General features: G+C 44.4%; 3 protein-coding genes across 5 annotated transcripts; 1 reads left to right on the top strand and 2 right to left on the bottom strand.

The window, feature by feature from the left end:
- Positions 1–2,217: 2,217 nt before the first annotated feature.
- LOC117748063 (fibrinogen alpha chain-like) lies at positions 2,218–12,381 on the bottom strand. Its single transcript, XM_034557683.1, has 8 exons — positions 12,267–12,381; positions 11,569–11,673; positions 10,225–10,408; positions 6,946–7,091; positions 5,665–5,763; positions 5,419–5,574; positions 3,786–4,398; positions 2,218–3,129 (listed from the first exon to the last, which is right to left on the bottom strand). The coding sequence occupies exons 1-8, from the start codon at positions 12,360–12,362 to the stop codon at positions 2,432–2,434; spliced, it is 2,097 nt and encodes a 698-aa protein (XP_034413574.1). The 5' UTR covers positions 12,363–12,381; the 3' UTR covers positions 2,218–2,431.
- Positions 12,382–13,174: 793 nt separating this feature from the next.
- Positions 13,175–16,308, bottom strand: LOC117748065 (zinc finger protein OZF-like). 3 transcript variants are annotated; one of them, XM_034557687.1, is made up of 4 exons: positions 16,011–16,308; positions 15,641–15,733; positions 14,810–15,262; positions 13,175–14,428 (listed from the first exon to the last, which is right to left on the bottom strand). In XM_034557687.1, exons 2-4 carry the CDS (start codon positions 15,702–15,704, stop codon positions 13,191–13,193), a joined length of 1,755 nt encoding a protein of 584 aa, XP_034413578.1. In that variant the 5' UTR covers positions 15,705–15,733; positions 16,011–16,308; the 3' UTR covers positions 13,175–13,190. The 3 variants fall into 3 exon arrangements, with proteins under 3 accessions (XP_034413578.1, XP_034413577.1, XP_034413580.1); XM_034557686.1 differs by having other exon boundaries at positions 16,112–16,308; XM_034557689.1 differs by lacking the exon at positions 15,641–15,733 and having other exon boundaries at positions 16,112–16,308.
- Positions 16,309–25,939: 9,631 nt separating this feature from the next.
- Positions 25,940–27,106, top strand: LOC117748088 (extensin-like). The gene is made up of 2 exons (XM_034557712.1): positions 25,940–26,033; positions 26,232–27,106. The coding sequence occupies exons 1-2, from the start codon at positions 25,940–25,942 to the stop codon at positions 27,104–27,106; spliced, it is 969 nt and encodes a 322-aa protein (XP_034413603.1).
- Positions 27,107–27,234: the final 128 nt, after the last annotated feature.

The raw sequence follows: 27,234 nt of genomic DNA, 5'->3' as shown, positions 1-27,234 counted from the left end.
CAGTAGTAGTAGAGTCAGTAGTAGTACCTCGGTGCGATACATGTCCTCCATTAGTTTCTCCTCTCCAGACCTTCAGCTCAGACACCGTGTTAGTCGTCCGGCGACACTTCGGTCTGCCGGACTACGTGAACAAGTCACTGTGTCTGTTGACGAGGACTCTCTGCCTGTAGATCTGCGTCATCGCCGCCATGGCCTTCTCGTCCATGTTCTTAGTGGTTGAATAGAAGATTCCTCTGGTTGTATAGAAGTCTATGTTTCATGTGTTAAAGCTGCATTCTCTCTAATGTCCACCAGGGGGCGACTCCTCTGGTTGTATAGAAGTCTATGTTTCATGTGTTAAAGCTGCATTCTCTCTCCTGACCACCAGGGGGCGACTCCTCTGGTTGTATAGAAGTCTATGCTTCATGTGTTAAAGCTGCATTCTCTCACCTGACCACCAGGGGGCGACTCCTCTGGTTGTATAGAAGTCTATGCTTCATGTGTTAAAGCTGCATTCTCTCACCTGACCACCAGGGGGCGACTCCTCTGGTTGTATAGAAGTCTATGCTTCATGTGGTAAAGCTGCATTCTCTCTCCTGACCACCAGGGGGCGACTCCTCTGGTTGTATAGAAGTCTATGCTTCATGTGTTAAAGCTGCATTCTCTCACCTGACCACCAGGGGGCGACTCCTCTGGTTGTATAGAAGTCTATGCTTCATGTGGTAAAGCTGCATTCTCTCACCTGACCACCAGGGGGCGACTCCTCTGGTTGTATAGAAGTCTATGCTTCATGTGGTAAAGCTGCATTCTCTCTCCTGACCACCAGGGGGCGACTCCTCTGGTTGTATAGAAGTCTATGCTTCATGTGGTAAAGCTGCATTCTCTCTCCTGACCACCAGGGGGCGACTCCTCTGGTTGTATAGAAGTCTATATAAATGACTCTACTCTCTTGATTTATTCCCTCATTAAACATTGTAAACATGAGTTTATGGTCTCAATCTCTAGTTTATATCTAGTAGTATATATTTATATTTAATTGTAAATGTCCTATAAACAATACATAATAGTAACTTGGTGCTAATTGCCTGCTTTGTGTTATAATTTACTTCCAGTCTGGATCTCCACTATACAGAACTTTATGTTCTCAGCTTTGGGTGACTTCATGTTTTTAGTAAATCAATAACTGAGTGATTGTGTACTTTGTGTACTTTGTGTACTCCTGCCGTGTACTTTGCTCACCCAGTCGTCCGAACACGGAGGAACGCCACGGCGGCCGTGACCGGCGGGCCGGCGGCCATCTTGCCTCGAACAAACTGCACACAAACAGACCTGTGGTCAGTTCCCTCTGAAGGCCGCTCCAACTCAAACAGAGACAACAGGGCGAGCTGAGAGGTCGAAGGTCAACCGGCTCCACCACAAACACATGAAACACCTTCTGGCCGTAAAATCAATCTGCTTAAATCTGTCTTTTAACGATTTGTTCTCGTCAAGCTGTGATGAATCTTTCTTCTACTTGTGATTCATATTTAATTTCACCGCTCAGTGAAACTATAACTTTAAAAACAAGGCTGGACTCAACACAAGGATTTTATGACAAATGTGTTTAATAATGTGCATTTAAAGTATATATGAAGAAATATATGAAGAGAAATGCTGCTGTGCTATTAAACAGGATGCATGAATATAAGGTCAAACCTCGTGGACATTTAATAACAAAACTAATAAATTAAACTTGAAGCCGCATTGGAATCAATTTCATTGTTTTTTCCAAATGTACCTTAAATATGATTAACTGTTAAAATGTGACATTTCCTGGTGAGATAATGTGTCATATGTAAAATGCTGCTGAAGATAAAATGCTCTTTATTTTACAGTAAGAACATATATCACAACTTACAGCAGCTGTTTATTTAAATGTGATGATTTATTTAATTTGCAAATGTGGGGACTTAGTCTATTTTAAAGGCTGAATAAGTCAAACTAAAATGTATTTATTTATGTCCTCAGAAGTTAAGTGGTACACAATACAAAATAAAAGAATTTATATCCAAAAAGCCAATTTGTTTTTTAATACATAAAACATCAAAAACTATAAATGGGGGAGTGAAAACCTTTTACAGTCACTTTACATTAAATACGATTTACTCTGTAGTCGTGTTGTAATTTTATTTCTACTTTGTAATAATTCAACATGAATCTGGGGTTCATCTTCTGGATCAAAGAAACAAAACACCGCGGCTGAAGTGAACATTGGATCTTTATTGAGTGAGCAGAGTTCAGAGATAAACGGAGACATTTACACAACAAAATACACAAAGAAACACACACACACACACACACACACACACACACACACAGACGCTGTTTGACTGTTGAAATCTCAGAATGATTCACGAGCCCCAGTTTGTTTGTTTGGGTTCAAATACATAAACGTGTTTGTTGGTCCTTCCGGTCAAAAGGCGGCCGGCCGGACGAACATGCGGGCGCTCTTCAGGCTGTAGTTGGCCGGTCTGAACGTCGCCCACACGACGCCGTTCTCCGCCGCGTGCGGCGTGTTCTTCTGGGGGTCGTACGAGCCTCGATAGTAAACCCCGTTCAGGTTGGCCGACTGGCAGCCGTTGTACCACCACCCGCCCCCGTAAACCACCGCGCAGCTCTCCTCCCACCCGTCGTTGTCCTTGTCGAAGGTGCTGAACCTCATCCCCGCGTGGGACAGGTGGGACGTGGGCGTCGCCAGGGCGTCGCCGGCGTCCCCGGTATACGCGGACACGCGCAGCGGGTACCCTTCGTCCTCCGGGCCGACCCCGATCGCGTACTCGGCTACGGCCACGCCCCCTTCCCAATCCTCCAGCTCCACCTTCAGCATGCTCTCGCCCTGATTCGTCAACAGGTGGAGGTTCTGGTTGCCGAGCCAGAACTCCCCTTTGCCCCCGGCGTCGACCGAGCCAAACCCGCCGCGGTACTCGGCCCAGGACCGGTTGAAGCCGAGCGCGCCGCTCTCCCTCTGCTGGACTAACAACCACCCGCCCATTAGCCCCTCCTGCTGGCAGTAAACCTCCACTACCTGAGCGGAGTCCGCGCCGCCGGGTTTGACCTTAAACAGGCCGTTCGCTTCCCCTTTCAGGTGGTTCTGGTGGGCCTCGACACAATCTGCGGACAGAGAGGGGGGCACACCGCGAGTTAGCTTGGACCGGCTAGCTGAAATGCTAATACAGTGTTAAAAGCGCTAACGGTCAAAGTTGTTCGAGGACTCTCGGGGGCTTTGACACGTTTATTAAATGGTGTTGGACAACAATCTCTAACTAATGGCTTCTTGTGTGGCTGCAACAACAAGCAGAAACAACTTTAATGCACTTTGCATGCTAACTGTCACTTTAGTCTTCCCAATATTCTCAAATCCTCTCCAGGTTTGTACTTCTTTGTTTTTGTGAACGCGAGGGGGCGAACAACCCACACACAAACATTTACGTGACTTTCTACAAATCGTCATCATCGTGCAGTTATTTTGGCATCACTTTGCTCCATTTATTGGAATTCAATCGCAGCCAATTGTATTTATTTTGGGTTCAACGACGCTTCTCTTTTGGTGTAAACGCAGCGTTAATGCTCATAATTGTCTTTTTTCTACTTAATGACCCCCGAATACCTTATTAGCAATTTAATACTTCAAACCGATTGTGACAATCTTTAAGCTCTTGCAACGCACAACAGCGATCACTGAGTCCACTTCATGTTTTTTAAGGCGAGCTAGCTGGAGCTAGCGCACGCCGTCTGGCAGAGTGACTTCTTTCACTCCTGGGCGGTACCTTTTCCTACATAATCGGCGTGGCGCTCGGTGCGCGAGCTCTTCACACTCCGGGCGTGGAAGTCGGGGAGGTCGTCCTCGACTTCGGACATCCTAAAGAGGCCGAGGTCGTCGCCGAACGGATCCTTCAGGTCAAAACCCTTGGTGCCGCCGGTGTGGACGGCCTTGGTCAAAGACGAAGAGGACGAAGAGGAGGAAGAGGAGGATGATGATGTGAAGCCAGGAGAGAGGGAGCCCATCCCGCCCTTGGTGAGGTCCGTCATGCCCCGGCACTCGGGTCCTCCCTCTATCACCTCCTCCGTCTTCTCCACCGGCCCGTCCTTCGAGTGGACGATGGTCTTCCTGATGCTCCGGGAGCAGCCAACGCTTTTGGTGGACGTGTGACCACCTGTGCTGGGCTGGCTGAGGCCGCCACCGCCACCGCCACCGCCGCCCATGTCAAAGAAATCGCCCCCGAACTCGGTGATGGATTTAGATGAGGTGGAGGAGGAGGAGGAGGAGGAAGACCCCGATGAGGGCGTAGACTGAGAGTACGAAGTCCCTGAGACCTTGGAGATGGTTGCCGGTGATGAGATGGAGCCCTCCTGCTCGAGGATGAACTCGACAGTGTGCACCTGAGAAAGAAGAAGAACTTAAGCACGTGTGTGTTGTCCCAATTCATTAAAATTATGGTAATGAGGAGAAGAGATGAATTCCATGTTATTCATGTGGGAATTAAGCTTTTCACTGAGGCAGCAGGTGTTTCTGTGAGAATAAATGTGGGGTCGTAATTCTGATCCCACACAAACAAACAACCCTTTTTTGGACGCATCCAAGATCCCATGCAGACATTCACGAAGTAATTTGAAACCTTTTTGTGAGACACAACCATTTCACCTTAAGACATAAATCACAACGCAGGTTCGATGCTGTAAAGCGATCTTTAAGAGACCAGGCTAGAGTGAAGCCAAAGCTTCATGTCTTGAACCTGCATTCTCTCTCCTGACCACCAGGGGGCGACTCCTCTGGTTGTATAGAAGTTTATGCTTCATGTGTTAAAGCTGCATTCTCTCTCCTGACCACCAGGGGGCGACTCCTCTGGTTGTATAGAAGTCTATGCTTCATGTGTTAAAGCTGCATTCTCTCTCCTGACCACCAGGGGGCGACTCCTCTGGTTGTATAGAAGTCTATGCTTCATGTGTTAAAGCTGCATTCTCTCTCCTGACCACCAGGGGGCGACTCCTCTGGTTGTATAGAAGTCTATGCTTCATGTGTTAAAGCTACATTCTCTCTCCTGACCAACAGGGGGCGACTCCTCTGGTTGTATAGAAGTCTATGCTTCATGTGTAAAAGCTGCATTCTCTCTCCTGACCACCAGGGGGCAACTCCTCTGGTTGTATAGAAGTCTATGCTTCATGTGTTACAGCTACATTCTCTCTCCTGACCACCAGGGGGCGACTCCTCTGGTTGTATAGAAGTCTATGCTTCATGTGTTAAAGCTGCATTCTCTCTCCTGACCACCAGGGGGCGACTCCTCTGGTTGTATAGAAGTCTATGCTTCATGTGTTAAAGCTGCATTCTCTCTCCTGACTCGTAGCCCATAATTCCCGACAGGTGTCACTCAGTGAGCAGAGAGGACACAAAGAGGTTCTCACATCGGGGAACATGTTCTCGCTCTGCTGTCCGCCGTCCACGTTCTTGGACTTGTGGAGCGTGTTGACCACGGTGTTCTTCATCGGCCGGCTCTTCATCACGTACAGCGTCCCTACGGACTGGACGCTCGCGGGCGACCGGGAGTCCAGCTGCTGGACCTGCAGGCGGGGGGACAGAGCGGCTTCTTAGCAACGCAATGCATCATGGGACAGATTTATTAAAACTGTGTGTGTGTGTGTGTGTCTCACCTGTTTCTCCAGGGCCGTGTAGTCCTCGTGGTCCACGTCGTACTGGGTGTAGCTTTTACAGGAACCTTTGCAGGAGCGGAGCTTAATGTCGATGTCCACCTGCCGGAGACAAGAGGGCATTAAAGCTGTTTCACTGTACATACTATGGATATATACTGTACATATACACATATATATATAGTCTATATACATATATATACAGTACATATACATAGTCTATATACATATATATAGAGTATATATACATAGTCTATATACTGTACATATACACATATATATATATAGTCTATATACATATATATACAGTACATATACATAGTCTATGTACATATATACAGAGTATATATACATAGTCTATATACAGTATATATACATATATATACAGTACATATACATATATATACAGTACATATACATAGTCTATATACATATATATATAGAGTATATATACATAGTCTATATACATATATACAGTACATATACATAGTCTATATACGTATATATACATAGTCTATATACACATATATACAGTACATATACATAGTCTATATATATATATATATATATATATATATATATATACACATAGTCTATATACATATATATATATATACAGTACATATACATAGTCTATATATATACATATATATATATAGAGTATATATACATAGTCTATATACATATATATAGAGTACATATACATAGTCTATATATATATATATATATATATATATATATATATATATATATATATATATATATATATACATAGTCTATATATGCCACAGAAATGTATGTTTGAGGAAAAATCTGCTTTTTAGAACCATATCACAGGGCTGACTTTAGCTGAAACAACAATGGAACGACAGTTTATCTTTGCTGAAGCTAACTTTAAGTTTAAATTAACACATTTAAATGCATTAAACTGTAAATAAATGATAGATCGTATGTGATTACTATCAACTATGGTCTTTAAATAACGGACTATAAATCATCCAGCGTATTGAATTCATCACAGTTGACGTCAATGGCAAGTATATATATATATATATATATATATATATATATATATATATATATATATATATATATATATATATATATATATATTAGATTGTACTTTATTCATCCCCAGGGACGCAGCAACAACACATTTTTACAAATATATAATAAAATAAAATAAAATAAAATAGCAGGGCATCTGACATTTAAATAATATAGGAAATTAAAATATGAAAAATAAAATAAAAATGAAAGTGTAAACAGTAATCTGGTCTCTACCTCCAGCCTCTGCATCTCCACCACCTGGTCTCTGACCCGCTCCTTCAGGGCCTGCAGGACCCCCAGCTGTCGGTCGATCCTGATCTTCATGTCTGTGATCCTCTTACGCAGATTCTGGGCCAGGTCGTAGTAGTTGTTATCGTTACCTGGGGGGGTTCAAACTGTTATTATGACATCAATCATAAACAGAAAAAAAGTTTGAAAAGTTTCATTTATTTGATAACATTTTTTTTTTTTACAATTTTTTGTATGTTAAATAAAAAATATATGGAGGCTCTACCTATTATATTTATTACACATAAATTCTGTGATTTGTTGTCACGTGACTGTCGGTCCCACATGACTCACTCATGACGTCATAGTTTCACTGAGGAGCTCAGAATTTAATGTTTTTAACACAATCTGATTAAAATAAACAGATCTTTGTGGAGAGATTTTAAATGAGAACACAAAGGTTCTTTTTCTGTCACAAATGATGTGTTCAAGGGCCGTCGGAAAGACGAAACTCTGGAAGCAACGCAATGCACCTCCGTCCTCAAAGGGAGCAGAGTATGTTCTCCTTCCTCAAAGGGAGCAGAGAAGGTTCTCCTCCCTCAGAGGGAGCAGAGTATGTTCTCCTTCCTCAAAGGGAGCAGAGAAGGTTCTCCTCCCTCAGAGGGAGCAGAGAAGGTTCTCCTTCCTCAAAGGGAGCAGAGAAGGTTCTCCTCCCTCAGAGGGAGCAGAGTATGTTCTCCTTCCTCAAAGGGAGCAGAGTATGTTCTCCTTCCTCAAAGGGAGCAGAGAAGGTTCTCCTCCCTCAAAGGGAGCAGAGTATGTTCTCCTTCCTCAAAGGGAGCAGAGAAGGTTCTCCTTCCTCAAAGGGACCAGAGAAGGTTCTCCTCCCTCAAAGGGAGCAGAGTATGTTCTCCTTCCTCAAAGGGAGCAGAGAAGGTTCTCCTCCCTCAGAGGGAGCAGAGAAGGTTCTCCTCCCTCAAAGGGAGCAGAGAAGGTTCTCCTCCCTCAGAGGGAGCAGAGTATGTTCTCCTTCCTCAAAGGGAGCAGGGAAGGTTCTCCTTCCTCAAAGGGAGCAGAGAAGGTTCTCCTCCCTCAAAGGGAGCAGAGTATGTTCTCCTTCCTCAAAGGGAGCAGAGAAGGTTCTCCTTCCTCAAAGGGACCAGAGAAGGTTCTCCTCCCTCAAAGGGAGCAGAGTATGTTCTCCTTCCTCAAAGGGAGCAGAGAAGGTTATCCTCCCTCAAAGGGACCAGAGAAGGTTCTCCTCCCTCAAAGGGAGCAGAGAAGGTTCTCCTCCCTCAGAGGGAGCAGAGTATGTTCTCCTTCCTCAAAGGGAGCAGGGAAGGTTCTCCTTCCTCAAAGGGAGCAGAGTATGTTCTCCTTCCTCAAAGGGAGCAGAGAAGGTTCTCCTTCCTCAAAGGGACCAGAGAAGGTTCTCCTCCCTCAAAGGGAGCAGAGTATGTTCTCCTTCCTCAAAGGGAGCAGAGAAGGTTATCCTCCCTCAAAGGGACCAGAGAAGGTTCTCCTCCCTCAAAGGGAGCAGAGAAGGTTCTCCTCCCTCAGAGGGAGCAGAGTATGTTCTCCTTCCTCAAAGGGAGCAGGGAAGGTTCTCCTTCCTCAAAGGGAGCAGAGTATGTTCTCCTTCCTCAAAGGGAGCAGAGAAGGTTCTCCTTCCTCAAAGGGACCAGAGAAGGTTCTCCTCCCTCAAAGGGAGCAGAGTATGTTCTCCTTCCTCAAAGGGAGCAGAGAAGGTTCTCCTCCCTCAGAGGGAGCAGAGAAGGTTCTCCTCCCTCAAAGGGAGCAGAGAAGGTTCTCCTCCCTCAGAGGGAGCAGAGTATGTTCTCCTTCCTCAAAGGGAGCAGGGAAGGTTCTCCTTCCTCAAAGGGAGCAGAGAAGGTTCTCCTCCCTCAAAGGGAGCAGAGTATGTTCTCCTTCCTCAAAGGGAGCAGAGAAGGTTCTCCTTCCTCAAAGGGACCAGAGAAGGTTCTCCTCCCTCAAAGGGAGCAGAGTATGTTCTCCTTCCTCAAAGGGAGCAGAGAAGGTTATCCTCCCTCAAAGGGACCAGAGAAGGTTCTCCTCCCTCAAAGGGAGCAGAGAAGGTTCTCCTCCCTCAGAGGGAGCAGAGTATGTTCTCCTTCCTCAAAGGGAGCAGGGAAGGTTCTCCTTCCTCAAAGGGAGCAGAGAAGGTTCTCCTCCCTCAAAGGGAGCAGAGTATGTTCTCCTTCCTCAAAGGGAGCAGAGAAGGTTCTCCTTCCTCAAAGGGACCAGAGAAGGTTCTCCTCCCTCAAAGGGAGCAGAGTATGTTCTCCTTCCTCAAAGGGAGCAGAGAAGGTTCTCCTCCCTCAAAGGGAGCAGAGTATGTTCTCCTTCCTCAAAGGGAGCAGAGAGGGTTCTCCGTCCTCAAAGGGAGCAGAGAAGGTTCTCCGGCAGAGAGGGTTCTCCGTCCTCAAAGGGAGCAGAGAAGGTTCTCCGTCCTCAAAGGGAGCAGAGAGGGTTCTCCGTCCTCAAAGGGAGCAGAGAGGGTTCTCCTCCCTCAAAGGGAGCAGAGAAGGTTCTCCGTCCTCAAAGGGAGCAGAGAAGGTTCTCCTCCCTCAAAGGGAGCAGAGAAGGTTCTCCGTCCTCAAAGGGAGCAGAGAAGGTTCTCCGTCCTCAAAGGGAGCAGAGAGGGTTCTCCGTCCTCAAAGGGAGCAGAGAAGGTTCTCCGTCCTCAAAGGGAGCAGAGAAGGTTCTCCTCCCTCAAAGGGAGCAGAGTATGTTCTCCTTCCTCAAAGGGAGCAGGGAAGGTTCTCCTCCCTCAAAGGGAGCAGAGTATGTTCTCCTTCCTCAAAGGGAGCAGGGAAGGTTCTCCGTCCTCAAAGGGAGCAGAGAAGGTTCTCCGTCCTCAAAGGGAGCAGAGAGGGTTCTCCGTCCTCAAAGGGAGCAGAGAAGGTTCTCCGTCCTCAAAGGGAGCAGAGAAGGTTCTCCGTCCTCAAAGGGAGCAGGGAAGGTTCTCCGTCCTCAAAGGGAGCAGAGAAGGTTCTCCGTCCTCAAAGGGAGCAGAGAGGGTTCTCCGTCCTCAAAGGGAGCAGAGAGGGTTCTCCGTCCTCAAAGGGAGCAGAGAAGGTTCTCCGTCCTCAAAGGGAGCAGAGAAGGTTCTCCGTCCTCAAAGGGAGCAGAGAGGGTTCTCCGTCCTCAAAGGGAGCAGAGAAGGTTCTCCGTCCTCAAAGGGAGCAGAGAGGGTTCTCCGTCCTCAAAGGGAGCAGAGAAGGTTCTCCGTCCTCAAAGGGAGCAGAGAGGGTTCTCACTGACCGGCGTCCAGCGTGAGCTTCTCCGTCAGGTGTCCGTAGGTCTCCTTGGTGACCAGGTCCGTGGAGCGGTGCTTGGCCCGGTTCTGCTCCAGGAGGCTGCGGATCTTCTCGATCTTCGTCAGGGCTTCGTGGTCGTAGTGGTTCATCAGACCCTGGATCCTGCAGCCCGACGGGCACTTGGAGCCCTGAAGGGGACCCGGAGACGCCCGGCAGTTATTATTATGGGTTATGGGTTATTATTATTGGTTATCGGTTATCAGTTATTATTATGGGTTATCGGTTATTATTATCGGTTATCAGTTATTATTATCGGTTATCGGTTATTATTATGGGTTATCAGTTATTATTATCGGTTATCAGTTGTTATTATTATCGGTTATCGGTTATTATTATCGGTTATCAGTTATTATTATTATTATTATCAGTTATTATTATCGGTTATCAGTTATTAATATCGGTTATCAGTTCTTAATATCGGTTATCAGTTATTATTATTGGTTATCAGTTATTATTATCAGTTATCGGTTATTATTATGGGTTATCGGTTATTATTATTGGTTATCAGTTATTATTATTGGTTATCAGTTATCAGTTATTATTATCGGTTATCAGTTATTATTATGGGTTATCAGTTATTATTATTGGTTATCAGTTATTATTATCAGTTATCGGTTATTATTATGGGTTATCGGTTATTATTATTGGTTATCAGTTATTATTATTGGTTATCAGTTATCAGTTATTATTATCGGTTATCAGTTATTATTATGGGTTATCAGTTATTATTATGGGTTATCAGTTATTATTATTGGTTATCGGTTATTATTATCACTTATTATTATTGGCTATTGGTTATTATTATCGGTTATCAGTTATTATTATTAAATTTAATTAATTTACGTATTATTATTATTACCACTATTAATAATATTTTATATAAATAAAATAAATTTAAATGAATGCCAAAAATAATTAACAAAAATTATAAATGAATGGGAACATTTAAAAGAATTTTAAAGAAAGATAAGTAGGAGAATTAAGATAATGGTAAATAAATAAGGAAAATGTTTTAAAATAAATGTAATTTTCTATATTATTTCTGGTACATTTATTAGCATTCATTAAGGTGTCATATAAGATATGAAAGGATAAATCACAGAGTAATATTACATTATCTTCCTTTACTTTAGGCTTTAAAAAAAAGGTTTTGTGACGTGTTTGATAACAATTTATAATAAGTTTATGAACGTTTGGAAAACGGCAGCAGCTAAACAGGAAGTAACTCAGACAACTAACTGAACGTTATGGATCATGATTGTTATGGATTCAGCAGAAGGAAGCTCACCCATTGGTCGTCGGTGCAGAAAGGCCACTCCTTCTCAGAGGCACATTTATCCGATCTGGTGCCTTGCTCCACCGGCCGCGCTCCTCTGGGGTCCAAGATGGTGGCCTGGAGACAGGAAGTTAGACTTCAACGCTTCTGTCTATTAATATAATAATAACACGTCTCTTTGGCTCTGGAGCCCCGTGACAGAAGAGTCCATTCATTTGTGGTTTGGGGCCTTTTCCTGCATTTAAATACATTTAGTTAAACACATTATAATGAAATTATAGTGGTTCAATATTAGCAGTGAATTAAAAGACTTATTATTTGTGTTTTACCTGTGAAACTAAATCTAAATGCAGCATTGTGTGTGTATAAATAGTATTTAAACACTTTTATATTCAGGATGTATGTTTTGTTTGTTTAGGATCGTTCGGTGTTGACGAGTTCACCAAAGTTGTATAATTATATATTCAAAATGTTTTATCTATAATATAGTAAAAACCAGGTTGAAAGTAAGTTGTTTGTAATAAATTAAATTACAGAGACACATTTCTATTATCAATATGGCATATAAATAATTCATACTTAACAGAATATATATATCAATGATACATGGATGGATGCAAAAATAAAAATAATTTACATTCAATGGCATATTAATTCATTTATGGTTTTAAAGAAGAAGTAAAACAGATTAAACGTTCAAAGTGACTCACCAGAGACGAAGCCACACAGGCTGCGAGGCACACGAGCACGTTGAGTCGCTGCATCTCGGTTCTGTCGCTGTGCAGAACGGTTCCCCCTCGGCCCATTTGAAGCCTCCGGCGAGCCGGTGACTCACCGGGTCGGAGGTCGGAGGTCAGAGGTCACCTCTGCGGAGGCGGTCTGTTGTCTCCGGGTACTGCGTGTTCCGGAGAATGTTTCCTCAGAGCAAACAGCTGATGACGAACGTGGGCGGGGACACAGGAACATGAAGAACCTCTCTGGACCAGTCTGGATCTCTTTTTGAAACCACAATCAGACGTCCTGCTCAGAGGCTGAGATCCAGAGCGGAATGCAGCCGCAGCGCCACCTACTGGCAGCAACCAGTGGGACTTAATAACACAATTAAATGTCCTTTGGGTTCTGTGCAGGAACCTCAACGACACGTTATATCTTAAAAATGACCTTCACACAGGTGGTTATACTGGACCTTTGACCTTCACATGCTGGTGGCTTCATATTTAGACTGAGATTTCAATATTAGACCAATTCTGAAGATGTCAAGAGATTTATTTTCTTTACACACACACACACACACACATATATATATTTTATCATGAAAGATGAACGGATACATCCGTCTCGGTCAATGTGCCCACGAGCGAGTAAGAATGAATAAAATGGGACGTATGGAGAGCTCCTCTGGAACGGCCCAATGAGGACCCAGAAGAAGAGAGAGAAAGCTGCCTTTAAAAGACACTGTCAGGACTTAACATACGGCTTTATCTCTGCATAATATGGCGTAATAATTCAGCGTAGCAGCGAGTTGTATTTTTAATGCACTTTATATTTTAGTCATATCATTTTATTTCGTCATGTTTATCCCCCACACCTTGAAGGCCGGTCCGGGGCTCAGGGTAGTGGACCCCCGTTCTGGTTCAGTGTTTCTGGTGTGTGAGTCGGTGGCTAGAGAGGTGCTGCAGCAGCCTGAAGCCCTTCTGGCAGTGTTCACACTCGAAGGGTTTCTCTCCCGTGTGAATACGCACGTGTTTGGCGAGGTTGCTCTTGTCGTTGAACTGCTTCCCGCACGCTTTGCAGCCGTAGGGTCTCTCCCCCGAGTGGATCATGCGGTGCTTCTTCAGGTTCACGGCCTGGGTGAAGGACTTGCCGCACTGGGAGCAGCAGTACGGTTTCTCCGGCGTCTCGGGGTCGTCCGGGAGCTCAACGCCGGTTTTCGGCGGTTTCTCGCGGTGCGTGGCGCGGTGCGTTTTCAGCGCCGACTGGTTGGTGTAACCTTTCCCGCAGGCGTCGCACGCGTACGGCCTCTCGCCCGTGTGGCCGCGCTCGTGGACGACCAGGTGCTGCAGCAGGCGGCAGCCTTTGCCGCAGTGCGAGCAGCGGTACGGTTTCTCCCCCGTGTGTATCATCTTGTGCTTCTTCAAGTTGTTCCTGACGCTGAAGGCCTTGGGGCACATGTTGCACTTGAAGGGTTTCTCCCCCGAGTGGGTGTACTGGTGCGCCGCCAGGGACATCTGGACCCTGAAGCGCTTTGGGCACAGCTCGCACTGGTACGGTTTCTCCCCCGTGTGAAGCCGCTCGTGCTGCTTCAGCTTGGCCGGATGCTTGAAGGTCGTGCCGCAGCGGCCGCAGACGTGAGGCCTCTCCTCGGAGTGGCTGAGCATGTGCGTCTTGAGGTCTCCCTTCCGGGCGCAGCTCTTGCCGCACTGCTCACAGGTGAACAGCTTCTCCCCCGTGTGGGTCAGCTGGTGCAGCTTCAGCGTGCCCTCCCTCCCAAACTGCTTCCCGCACACCGTGCAGCCGTGACCCTTCGCCCCCGTGTGGGTGAGCAGGTGTTGCCGGAGGGTGTGCAGCAAGTAGAAGCTCTTGTCGCACTGCCCGCAGGCGTGACTCCTCTCTCGGGGAGCCGCCTCCTTCCCGTCGTGGTTCTCGCTGCGCGCGTGCAGCCTCAGGTGGCGTTCGGTCGGGAACGTCAGGCCGCAGCCGCCGCACGAACGCGCCTCTCGCTCCGACCCCGGCGGGCTCGCCGCGCCCCTCTTGGCGCCGCAGTGGTGCGACCGGTGTCGGGTGAGGTTGCTCCTCTTCGCGAAGGATCTCCCACAATCCTCACAGCGGAGACGCCGGCGCTCGGACGCGGCTTCCTGCCGGTTCCCCGTCGCTTTGGGTCCAGACGGAGAGGGAGGAGCCAAGTTAAAGTCAATTAAAGGATGTGAGTTCTTATCTTTAGACGGAGAAGAGCAGCTCCATGTAAATCAATATTAATAGTTTAATATTATATTTATGTATATATTACATTATAATTAAATGCAGAAGAATACTTGTAATAATATGTACATAAATATAGTAAGTATAATAAGTATTTTTCTGCAAATATTATATTATTGAATATAAATAATTCATACATAAATTAATATATACATATAATAATGAATACATTCATTAAATACAATTTATGCAAAAATGTCTACATTTAAAAATGTTGACCAAAATAAACAATCATGAATTGAGTTTTCTGTTTGTGAACCAGCAGAACTTTTACCTTCTTCCGCTCCGCGTTGCTCTGGCGTGGAGACCTTCTCGGCTTCCTCCCCTGGTTCCTCTGAACCCGGTGGCGAGGTGGTTCTGAGGGACTCCGATGGTCCGTAGTCCTGAATGAGCCACGCCACCCGGTCCAAGACGCCGCCGGCCTCCTGGAACACCAGCAGCGTCTCCTTCAGTTCACCCGGTCCTCCGGTTCTGGTCCGGTCGGGGTCTTCGGCCTCCTCCACTTCTACCTTATACAGGTCCATCGGCGCTCCGGCGTCGGTGCCGCACCAGTCCGGGTACCGGTCCACCTCCGGGTACCGGTCCACCTCCGGGTACCGGTCCACCTCCGGGCTCTCGAAGCCGTCGCCCGCCTCCTCCTTCAACTCCACCTTGATGAGGCCCGGAGGCTTCATGCAGTCCACCAGGCGGACGGAGAGCGGCCTCAGGGCCGAGGTCGAGAGGTCGCCTGGGGGCAGAGAAGAAGAATATATACATCATTAAAACTGATCACAAGATTTATATTTCAAAGCAAATACTTTCTTTTACGTCCTAAATCATATAAATTGTGTTTTCATGAAAAAATAAAATCACTATAGAGCACAATAACAAAGTAAAAATATAATATTTAGAAGTTTAGATTTTGTACTGACTTTGTCTGGACCAGCTGAATTAACAACAACAACAACAACAACAACAAGATGGGTCTGTATCTGACAACATGGCGGTTGCTACATTGTGCAACATGTTGTGTTCAATCTATTTATTGTCTCTTTTAATTCGATGTGTGAGCATTCTTTAAACTGAAGGTGTTACTGACAGGTGGTGGACCTGTTGAGCTGCTCACCTTCAGGCCCCACAGCTGGTCTCAGGTCAGCTGGCGTCTTCAGGACGTCAGGCGGAGACGCCATGATGGCAGAGGTCAGAGGTCATCGACGACCTGAGAGACACGTCACGTTCTTTACTGCATTAAAAGTACAATACTGTATGTATGTATGTGTATATATATATATATATATATATATATATATATATATATATATATATATATATATATACATATACATATATGTGTGTATGTATGTACACACACACACACACACACACACACACACACACACACACACACACACACACACACACACACACACACACACACACACACACACACACACACACACACACACACACACACACACACACACACACACACACACCTGTATATTGTATAACTGGAGCTCTGTCCAGCTTCATAAATTAAGACTCGGTTCCAGTTGTTAAGTGTTGATGGAAAATTAAAATAAAAGTCATAATTTACCGCTCGGTGTAAAATCTTTTCCGGGCTAACGCTAGAGCTAAACGCGCGTGCGCTTCCCGTGACCTTCAGCACGTGACTTCCGGTTCCCTGGCCCTGAAACAAGTCGCTCGTCTCTCCACGAACACAATTAAAACCCGAAGAGGGAAGAACAACGGTTCAAAACGGAGGAGGAGAGGAGCAGAAGAGAAGCTGGTTCCTGTTCCGGGTCACGTGACGGACGTGCTGTCCGGCCAACCAATGGGACGAGCTGTAGAGGGGGCGAGCCGCTTGTAATCAAAGAGACGGCACCTCGTTTAGGACAATTATAAGATAATACGCGTTTGGCACTAAACTATCTAAAGGATTTATTTTACTGCCTGTAATGTTTGCTTTTTATTTTAATGATCTATTAAATATAACGAGTTACTATTAGTAGTGGAAGAAGTACTCAGATCTAGAAGAAAACGAAGTAATACAGTAAAACACTGTTTTACATTACATTACATTACATTACATTACATGTCATTTAGCTGACGCTTTTATAAGAGACAGTGCATTAAACCATGAGTCCAAACTCAGAACAACAAGAATCAAGAAAGTACAATTTCTTCATTAACGTTAAACTACAAAGTGCTATCAGTAAGAGACATTTAAGTGCTACTAAAGTGCTAAACTACAAAGTGCTATCAGTAAGAGACATTTAAGTGCTACTAAAGTGTTAAACTACAAAGTGCTATCGGTAAGAGACATTTAAGTGCTGCTAAAGTGTTAAACTACAAAGTGCTATCGGTAAGGGACATTTAAGTGCTACTAAAGTGCTAAACTACAAAGTGCCATCAGTAAGAGACATTTAAGTGCTACTAAAGTGTTAAACTACAAAGTGCTATCAGTAAGAGACATTTAAGTGCTACTAAAGTGCTACTACTGCTCTACCTTCCCTATTCAAGGTGTAGTCACTAAGATGTGTTTTTAGTCTGTAGAGACTTCCTGTCCTGATGTCAATGGGGAGCTCGTTCCACCAATGAGGAGCCAGCACAGCAAACAGACGTGACTTTGAGTGTTTAGCTCGAAGTGAAGGAGCTACAAGCTGATTGGCTGAAGCAAGTCCTCATTATGCAGAATGGTTTATTTCTAATCTATATTATACTGACGGGTTCCTTATACTAATATATCTTAATATGTATTATATAGTTTGGATTATGAATCTGAATCTGCAAAGTAACTTAAGTTATCAAAAAGACGTAGTGCAGTAAAATGTACAACAGATAACGGAGTAGCAGGAAATGGAAAAGTACAAGTACCTCAACCATGTACTTGTATTTACATTCATCCGCTGATCACTCGATCAGACATGTATTTGTGCCTGATATCTACAGGAAATCTCTTGACAGTTTTTTAACTTTTATATTTGATGTTTGGGGATTAAGGTTTCAGGTTTTAAGCTTTTAGATGTTTTATTGAATCAGTTTTATATAAAATATTTTATGAAAGAACTTCTACTGACAATTAAACCAGTTTTACGTCCTCATTTGTTCCAGCAGACAATAATTGGCTTTATAATTACCAGAATGTAAAAGTGGAATCTCTAACATCACACATGATATACATATACGTTTTATAAAATTAAAATTAAAATGAATAATATATATATATATATATATATATATATATATATATAATAATGATATAGAAATAGTCATACAAATTGTGATTTTAATTACATCATATTATTCTAATTTATGCATTAATGTCTTTAAAATATATCAATTAACCCTAAAGCACAAAAGGGAACACATTCCGAATAAAGAGCGTTGACATGCGAAGACGGACTCACGGTTACATTATATATTATTATTATTATATATTCAAACTAACTGCAGCCAGATGCAGCGCAGGAAGTGAAATAACCCAATGGCTCCTCCTTGAGTCGTTTCAAAGAACCACCACCAGAGGGAGCCACGTGATCAGTGTTCCTGGTGTTACCAACGACGGGGAAAGTTCACTCAGTTTCTCTGATTTGTTGTCACGTGACTGTGGGTCTCAGATGAATTAATCATGACGTCATAGTTTCACCGAGGAGCTCAGAACTTAATGTTTTTAACACAATCTGATAAAAGAAGACTAGATTTTAAATAAATGGGACGTGCCTGCCGGCGGGCTTTTAGGGTTCAGAGGGTTTTAAAAACGTTGTGATCGTTAAAAAAAGTGACGTTTGACTTCAGGAGACATAATAAAAAAACAAAAAAACAATGTCAGTGAGGAAGTTTGGATCGTTGAACTCGTTCCTGTGGAGCTCGAAGATGAAGAGAAACGCCTGAAATAGATTGTGAGCCTCGGAGAGAAGAGAAACCCCGCGGGTCGTCAGGCTGATAGCAGATAAAGACTTGAACAATCAATGTATAAAAACACACACACACACACACAGATAAATCCACAGGCTGAATGCTTTAATCATTCACTCTTTTCAAGACAGATATTTCTGAAGTCCCTTTGAAGCGGATGTTACTGAAGTTGTTGGTTTGCGAGCCTCAAATTAATAACATTAGTGTTTCCAATCCTCATCTTTTCTTATTGATAACGATCTGATGTCTGACGTGTAATGGCTGAAGAGGCTTTAAAAAAGTAAACTCCGTTCTCAGCTGAAACTTAGACCAGCTGTTCTTTAAGCTTGTGACAACATGACTACAAAGAGACACAACATGACTACAAAGAGACACAACATGACATCAAAGAGACACAAAATGACTTCAAAGAGACACAACATGACTTCAAAGAGACACAAAATGACTTCAAAGAGACACAACATGACTTCAAAGAGACACAACATGACTTCAAAGAGACACAACATGACTTCAAAGAGACACAACATGACTACAAAGAGACACAACATGACTTCAAAGAGACACAACATAACTACAAAGAGACACAACATGACTTCAAAGAGACACAACATGACTTCAAAGAGACACAACATGACTTCAAAGACCTCCCACCTGTTGTACCATGAACTGAACTGTATTTGAGTCTTAATTACACATGCATATGAGTGCATGTGTAATTAAGACCTCAGCAGCTCACTAATGAAGATGATGACTGTTGAGTTATATTAGAAAACATTAGCCTTCCTTCTCAGAGGAGGTTAATTGAGTGGTGTGCACACTGTGTAATAAATGGGTCTTGTTGAAGTTAACATTAATTATTCTCCAATATTTCTCAGACATGATTTGTGAGTGAGAGGAAGATAAATTACAAGACGCTTGCTTTCACACGTAATTAAATTCAGTGCTTTTCTGTATAAATTATACTTTGAGCTAAGCTAACCAGCTGCTTTCTGTAGCTACGCGTCTCGGGCTTTTATTGTGAAGGGTTGTGTGGTTCAGACAATGGAGCCTCCATGTTTTATTATTTATTGAATATCTCCGCACCAGATTGGTTGATGCTTTGATGCTTTAACTTAGTGGGAATGTTCAGAAAGAAATTGACCTGCGGCACTTTCTTTGGTGTAATATTCGCATTGTGTATGCAAAAACAACAACAACAACAACAACAACAACAACAACAACCCCCAGAATGACTTGTGAATTAATTGCACTGAGAAAAGCCCCCAGTGTGTAAAGGCCTAAAGTCTGGAAAGTGGGCAAAATCTATTTGTGTCTTTTCTAAAAGAAACACAAATGACTAAATGTAGAAATTAAACAGAAGTTAATGCCAACATAACAAATAAAAGGACCCAAATCAACGTGACAATAAAAAATAAAAGACAGAACAAAAGGACCCAAATCAACGTGACAATAAAAAATAAAAGACAGAACAAAAGGACCAAATCAACGTGACAGGTGACCACGTACGAACAGCTGATCCTCGCGGTAATCGCTTTGTTTCAACATGTTTGTGTATGATTATGAATCCAACTCCCGCTGCGCCGACTGTCATGAAGTTACCAAAAAAACCTGTGAATCAGAGTGTGTGTGTGTGTGTGTGTGTGTATAGTCAGGAACACAAAAAAGAACGTTTCACCGTTAATTACAGTACAAATAGGAGGATGTGTTCAATGTCCTCACAACGTTTTGGGCTTTAAAGGCTCTCTCACACATGCATGTGTACTTATATATAATCTGTGACATTTATAATATTGTAATATTTATGCCTCTTGTATTCTTTCAGCATCGTCCTCGCCAATAAAATCCATAAAAGGGTTCCAGACGTAGAGAACCTGTTCACGTCTCCTTGGAGAACATGTGAGTCTTCCATGGCAGGAGTTGTAGGACATTGTGAAGCCAGCTAGAGGCAGATGGTGTGGTGCCGTCTAGCCAATGCTAAGCTAACGCTGGAGGAGACATTTCTTTCCTAAAACCTTTCAAAATAATGTCTCCACTTTCCAAGATGTCCTCACTTTCTAAAAATGTCCTCGGTTTCAGGAGCACAATTCTAAAATTCTAACAAAAATACACGTTTAGATAAAAAGGGGCGCACCTTTAAATCAAAGGACCGTATCAGTGGTTCTGCATGTTTTAGTTCTGTAACTTAGCGCTCTGTATTTTAACACGTCTGGCATCCAATACTGAAAACTGTGTTCAGCAACGTCTTTTATTATCCATTTTAATAAAGAACGGCAGAGCTGAAGAAGGGAACGGGTCCGGTGAGGTCAAAGTTCAAAGCCGAGGGCTGAATAATGAAACCTTCTGTACTTGAATGCACCGCGTAGATTGGGCCTGCACAGTCCTCCTGGAACAAGAGTTCCAGAGCGGCGCTGAGGGCGAAAGTTTAGTAGCAAACTAAAACACGTCTCTTACTTTGTTGACGCTGGAGATTTAAGGATGTCAGAAGGCTTCGGGGGTTTGGAGGCAGACTCAGTATTTGCTGAGCTCATCAATTATGAATGGTCTTAAGGGTAAAGCTTGCAGATGGAACATTATGAAGGTGGTTATCAGATTCTGGTTTACAATAGATCTATTGGTCTGTATGTAGAACACAGACCAATAGATCCATTGGTCAGTGTGTAGAACACGGACCAATAGATCCATTGGTCTGTATGTAGAACACAGACCAATAGATCAATTGGTCTGTATGTAGAACACAGACCAATGGATCTATTGGTCAGTGTGTAGAACACAGACCAATAGATCCATTGGTCTGTATGTAGAACACAGACCAATGGATCTATTGGTCTGTATGTAGAACACAGACCAATAGATCAATTGGTCTGTGTGTAGAACTCAGACCAATAGATCAATTGGTCTGTGTGTAGAACACAGACCAATAGATCCATTGGTCTGTATGTAGAACACTGACCAATAGATCCATTGGTCTGTATGTAGAACACAGACCAATAGATCCATTGGTGTGTGTGTAGAACACAGACCAATAGATCCATTGGTGTGTGTGTAGAACACGGACCAATAGATCCATTGGTCTGTATGTAGAACACAGACCAATGGATCCATTGGTCTGTATGTAGAACACAGACCAATGGATCTATTGGTCAGTGTGTAGAACACAGACCAATAGATCCATTGGTCTGTATGTAGAACACAGACCAATAGATCCATTGGTCTGTATGTAGAACACAGACCAATGGATCTATTGGTCTGTATGTAGAACACAGACCAATAGATCCATTGGTCTGTATGTAGAACACAGACCAATAGATCCATTGGTCTGTATGTAGAACACAGACCAATAGATCCATTGGTGTGTGTGTAGAACACAGACCAATAGATCCATTGGTGTGTGTGTAGAACACAGACCAATAGATCCATTGGTGTGTGTGTAGAACACGGACCAATAGATCCATTGGTCTGTGTTCTACACACACACCAATGGAAATATTATATGTCCGAAATAACAGAAAATGGCAGTCGTTCCAATTTCTGTTATTTCAGACATATAATATTTCTTGACTCTGGAGCAGTTGCCAGGCGGAGATTTAGCAGGAAGTGTTCTGCCATTAAAATGAAGAAGACCCCCATGAAGGTCAACAAAGACCACCAAGTCACAGATGGAAATGTCACTACGCCTTTAATCTAAAGCAGAATTATGTCTAACGGCATAACGTGAAACATATTATGGACTGTTAACGGTCCTGTCTAATAGAGACATAGTGTCTATGAAGATGAATGAAGGAGGCTTGTGACGGTAATCAGCAGAGAAGTGATGCTCCTCTGGGTCTCAGATCCAGGTCCAGAGGAGTCGTGGTCTTCACTCAACGAGCTGCAGCGTGAGACCAGCAGGTGCTCATGTTCCAGAGGAGCCTCATGAACCTCGTTTAATCCATCGAGCAGCTCTCTGGGTTCAGGAAGTCAGACCGAGGTCCGAATATGTGGAGCAGAAGCACGTGTCCACAGGTGAGCCCTCATGCTCTCACCGATGCCACGGGGGCAGAGCGGATCACGCCGGTCTCCTGATTCCCTCCACGTGAGCCGGAGCACGTTTGCTTCCACGCGCTCTCTCCAAGGTATCGACCAATCACGGTGGAGCGGGCTTCGGGTTGAAGTCGGCGTGGAGGACGAGGAGAAGTGGTGGTGCAGGATTTAGCTTGTGAACCGGTTGCTTTGGGAACAACCGTCCGGTCGTCTCTTTTAACGAAAAGAGGAGGGGCTTAAGATAAAGGTGGAGCCCTGAAAGAGGAACGCTACGTTATTATTCAAAGAATGAACTCCATTGCATCGACTCCCATTGTTCCTGTGAACATTGATTGGGACTCCAAATGCAGCACAAACAATAAGTTTAAAACTATAAGTTTAGAACAATAAGTTTAAAACAATAAGTTTAAAACAATGAGACACCTACTGATCGGTTAGAGAAGGTTGAAGTCTTCAAGTTCGTTTGGAAGTGACGAAATCAGATTATTATTATTATTATTATTATTCAAGGGAACAAAGGTCGGAGAAGTCTGCACTGATGAGTCACATCACAGGGAGGAGGGGCTCTGAAAGAAAGGGGGATGACAGGCAGACGAAAAGATGATTAGTGTTTACAGAAGGGAGATGGAGAGAATAGAAAGATAAAGACGGCTGAGGGAGGAGGAGGGGAAGAGGAGGGGAAGAGGAGGGGAGGAGGAGGGGAAGAGGAGCGAGAGATGAAAAGAAGTGCGTCTATTTTAAACTCTTCTGTTGTCTCCGTGTGCGTCGCCGGCTTTAATGGTCGCCGAGCCATTTGACTGACAGTTGAAGCATCATCGAGTGTGTTGGTGACAGACTTCTGTGTGTATATAAATATATACATATATATATATATATATATATATATATATATATATATATATATATATTTATATATATATATGTACTGCCACAGAACGATGAACCTCATCCCCCCTGAAAGGACCTGGAGGACGTCCACACATTTCTCCAGCTGATGACCTACAGAATCATTCGCTGGAGGACGAGTTTGTTTTCCTAAAGTTGTTCAACTTTCCACAAACAGAGTCCGAAGCGTCCGAAGCGTCCGAAGCGTCCGAAGCGTCCGAAGCGTCTCTGTTTCAGCTCTCCTGAGTGAACTCCCCTGAAGACACAGAAGCTGTTTTCTTTTTCCCTTCGCCTGTTTGAGTGAAAGTCGATGAGTCAGATCTCATTTGTTCTTCCTCTCCAGCTCCATGACTCCGATGACAGCGTTAAATAAAACATCTTCTCTGGAACGCTCACCGATGTCGAGCCGTTAAGCTCAGCAAATTGATTTGGAGATGTAGAATCCATTTGTTTCCTTTTGAAGAACCGACTTCCCACTCAAACGACCTTTCTAAGGTCATCGCAACTTCTTTATTTCGCCAGATGGACGAACACCCACTCGTTTGACGGGTGCCGACAGTGAACCGCAGGCCATTCAATGCCCAGAATGCATCTCACCGCATGGAATGTGATCTCATTCATACGATTACAATCCTGGACACGACGAGGAACCCCCTGACGCTTCGTTGGGTAACAAACATCACGTTCTCATGGATGCTTTGTGACTTCAGAGCGTCCACAGGAACCACCGAAGAGAGGCCGTCGCCCTTCTGCCCACGGTGGAACCAAAGGAACCATTGGGCCGAGTTCCCACCAGATCTGAATGGATCTTTAGGTGGAACCAAAGGAACCATTGGGCCGAGTTCCCACCAGATCTGAATGGATCTTTAGGTGGAACCAAAGGAACCATTGGGCCGAGTTCCCACCAGATCTGAATGGATCTTTAGGTGGAACCAAAGGAACCATTGGGCCGAGTTCCCACCAGATCTGAATGGATCTTTAGGTGGAACCAAAGGAACCAGTGGGCCGAGTTCCCACCAGATCTGAATGGATCTTTAGGTGGAACCAAAGGAACCAGTGGGCCGAGTTCCCACCAGATCTGAATGGATCTTGCGTTGGTATTGGTTGGTTGACGTGTACAGGGCTCTCATGTAGATAAACTCCTCTGGCCTCACCACAGTGTACCAACTCCATTGAAATACATAAATGTTTCTCTGAGTGCTCCTGAGGAGGAAGTTCTGCTGGTGAGAAGATGCTTTGGGTGTTTATTAAGGAGGCCGTTTGTATCCTGAGCATCTTGCAGCAGCAGATTGTTGTTGTTGTTGTTGTTGTTGTTGTTGTTGTTTCTAAACCCAAGCCGAGCTTTGCTGTAAATGGCTGCAGGCTAATTCAAAAGTCAGAACATTTCAACTTAACATGAAAAACCGAGGCTGATGTTCCAGCTTTAAGCTCCGTTTCCTCTGCTTCATATTCAGTTTGCTGTTTACCTTTTGAATATTATGTTTCTGACGCATTCTGTAAAAACAGAGCGATTTACTTTTGATTTACTCGTAAGGAACAAAAGGGACCAGACGGACGACAGACAGGTGAAGAGTTTGTTTTCTTGTTTAATGTCAGTGCTTTGGTTGAGATACACTCAACCCCGGGGCTCTGGCCAGGTGATCCCAGTAATGCTGATTAGCTCCGCCCTGCATCACCTGCAAGACACACCCACACACAGCAGGCCCCGCCTCCAGCCAGAGGGCCGTCCCACTGAGGATACGGATGGTGTGTTTGCTACTGACTGCTGTTGGTAAAGTACGGACGTTACGAAGAAGTACGAAACGTCCTTCAGTCGGTCTAATAATAGAGACTAAAAATGAGCACGGTATTAATATTAGCCATTAAACACGGGAAAGAATGAGAACACAAAGTGTGTGTGTGTGTGTGTGTGTGTGTGTGTGTGTGTGAATGATTCATCTCTTCCTCTGAGCCAGCAGGAGACACAATTCCCCTCGACGGCTGAACAGAGGAAGCAGTGTTTCCTGTCTGAGGACTCAACCAGCAGATTATTCTTCTAACTGATTCAAGCTGCTTCTTTTATTAAGTCTTAAACTGTAAATGAAAAATCACTTGGATGGATTAAGGAACACCTGCCAGCCAATCAGAGACGTAATCCTGTCTGTGAAACCAGGACGGGAAAGAGATCACATTCCTTTCTTCTTTAATAACTTAATATAGTTTTGCCAAGGACAAAGGGACCAAAGAACAAAGGAGCGATGACAATATAATAACTAAATCTAGATGTTGTGTTTTTACCATGACGTGTTTCGATCCAATTGGTTTATTAAGATATATATATATATATATATATATATATATTGTAAATACAGATGATGCATGAAGATTGATATGACTGTGTACAAGTGAAACTTATGAATTAAACAGTTACGTGAAGAAAGAAAAGCTTTTTATGGAGATAATCTCTCGATATTTCATTATTTTGATCTATTTTTGCACATGAAGAGACCAGAGGATGTTTCCACAGAACCAGAGCGCAGTACCGATCAGAGACTAGCCATAAATATACATTTCAACATCTCTTTTTAATATGAACAGGTTACTTTGTGACATGCAGGAGGCGATGACCAAACTGGTGTCATGCTGGAAGACCATGACTGTGCACATGAAGATGTCAATCATGTACCTATCTGATCAGAGACAGGCCGTGAGGATCCGTGAGGGTTGAAGGTCGAGGTGAGAGTCTATGCATGTATTCATCCTGCAGACGAGCACGAGGCCACAGATGGTTTCAGAAACACTTCACAATGAACACACGCCTTCAGGAGAGGTCAGCTGTAGGGCACCAAAAGCACTTAGCTGGGGTTAAGTGGACATCTTCACCTCCACGGATCCGTCCAGCTACCTTCCTCCAGACATCTTCACCTCCACGGATCCATCCAGCTACCTTCCTCCAGACATCTTCACCTCCACGGATCCATCCAGCTACCTTCCTCCAGACATCTTCACCTCCACGGATCCATCCAGCTACCTTCCTCCAGACATCTTCACCCCCACGGATCCATCCAGCTACCTTCCTCCAGACATCTTCACCCCCACGGATCCGTCCAGCTACCTTCCTCCAGACATCTTCACCTCCACGGATCCATCCAGCTACCTTCCTCCAGACATCTTCACCTCCACGGATCCATCCAGCTACCTTCCTCCAGACATCTTCACCTCCACGGATCCATCCAGCTACCTTCCTCCAGACATCTTCACCTCCACGGATCCATCCAGCTACCTTCCTCCAGACATCTTCACCCCCACGGATCCATCCAGCTACCTTCCTCCAGACATCTTCACCTCCACGGATCCGTCCAGCTACCTTCCTCCAGACATCTTCACCCCCACGGATCCATCCAGCTACCTTCCTCCAGACATCTTCACCCCCACGGATCCATCCAGCTACCTTCCTCCAGACATCTTCACCTCCACGGATCCGTCCAGCTACCTTCCTCCAGACATCTTCACCTCCACGGATCCGTCCAGCTACCTTCCTCCAGACATCTTCACCTCCACGGATCCATCCAGCTACCTTCCTCCAGACATCTTCACCTCCACGGATCCATCCAGCTACCTTCCTCCAGACATCTTCACCCCCACGGATCCATCCAGCTACCTTCCTCCAGACATCTTCACCTCCACGGATCCATCCAGCTACCTTCCTCCAGACATCTTCACCTCCACGGATCCGTCCAGGAGTCATCCGGAGGCCGACGGGGGCCCACGGTTCCGTTATATAACGTGACTATCGAACACCACCAGATGATTGATTACCTTCTCCCCGTCCTGCATCAGCACACTCACATAAATCATTGTAACACATGACAGCAGTGAGCTTCACATCTCCGCGTCTGCAGTTTGTTTTCTAAGCCC

This window comes from Cyclopterus lumpus, chromosome 18 (genome assembly GCF_009769545.1).
Source record: "Cyclopterus lumpus isolate fCycLum1 chromosome 18, fCycLum1.pri, whole genome shotgun sequence".
NCBI classification, from domain to species: domain Eukaryota; kingdom Metazoa; phylum Chordata; class Actinopteri; order Perciformes; family Cyclopteridae; genus Cyclopterus; species Cyclopterus lumpus.
Note: the sequence above shows the minus strand (reverse complement) of the source record. Positions and strands in the feature narration are given on the sequence as shown.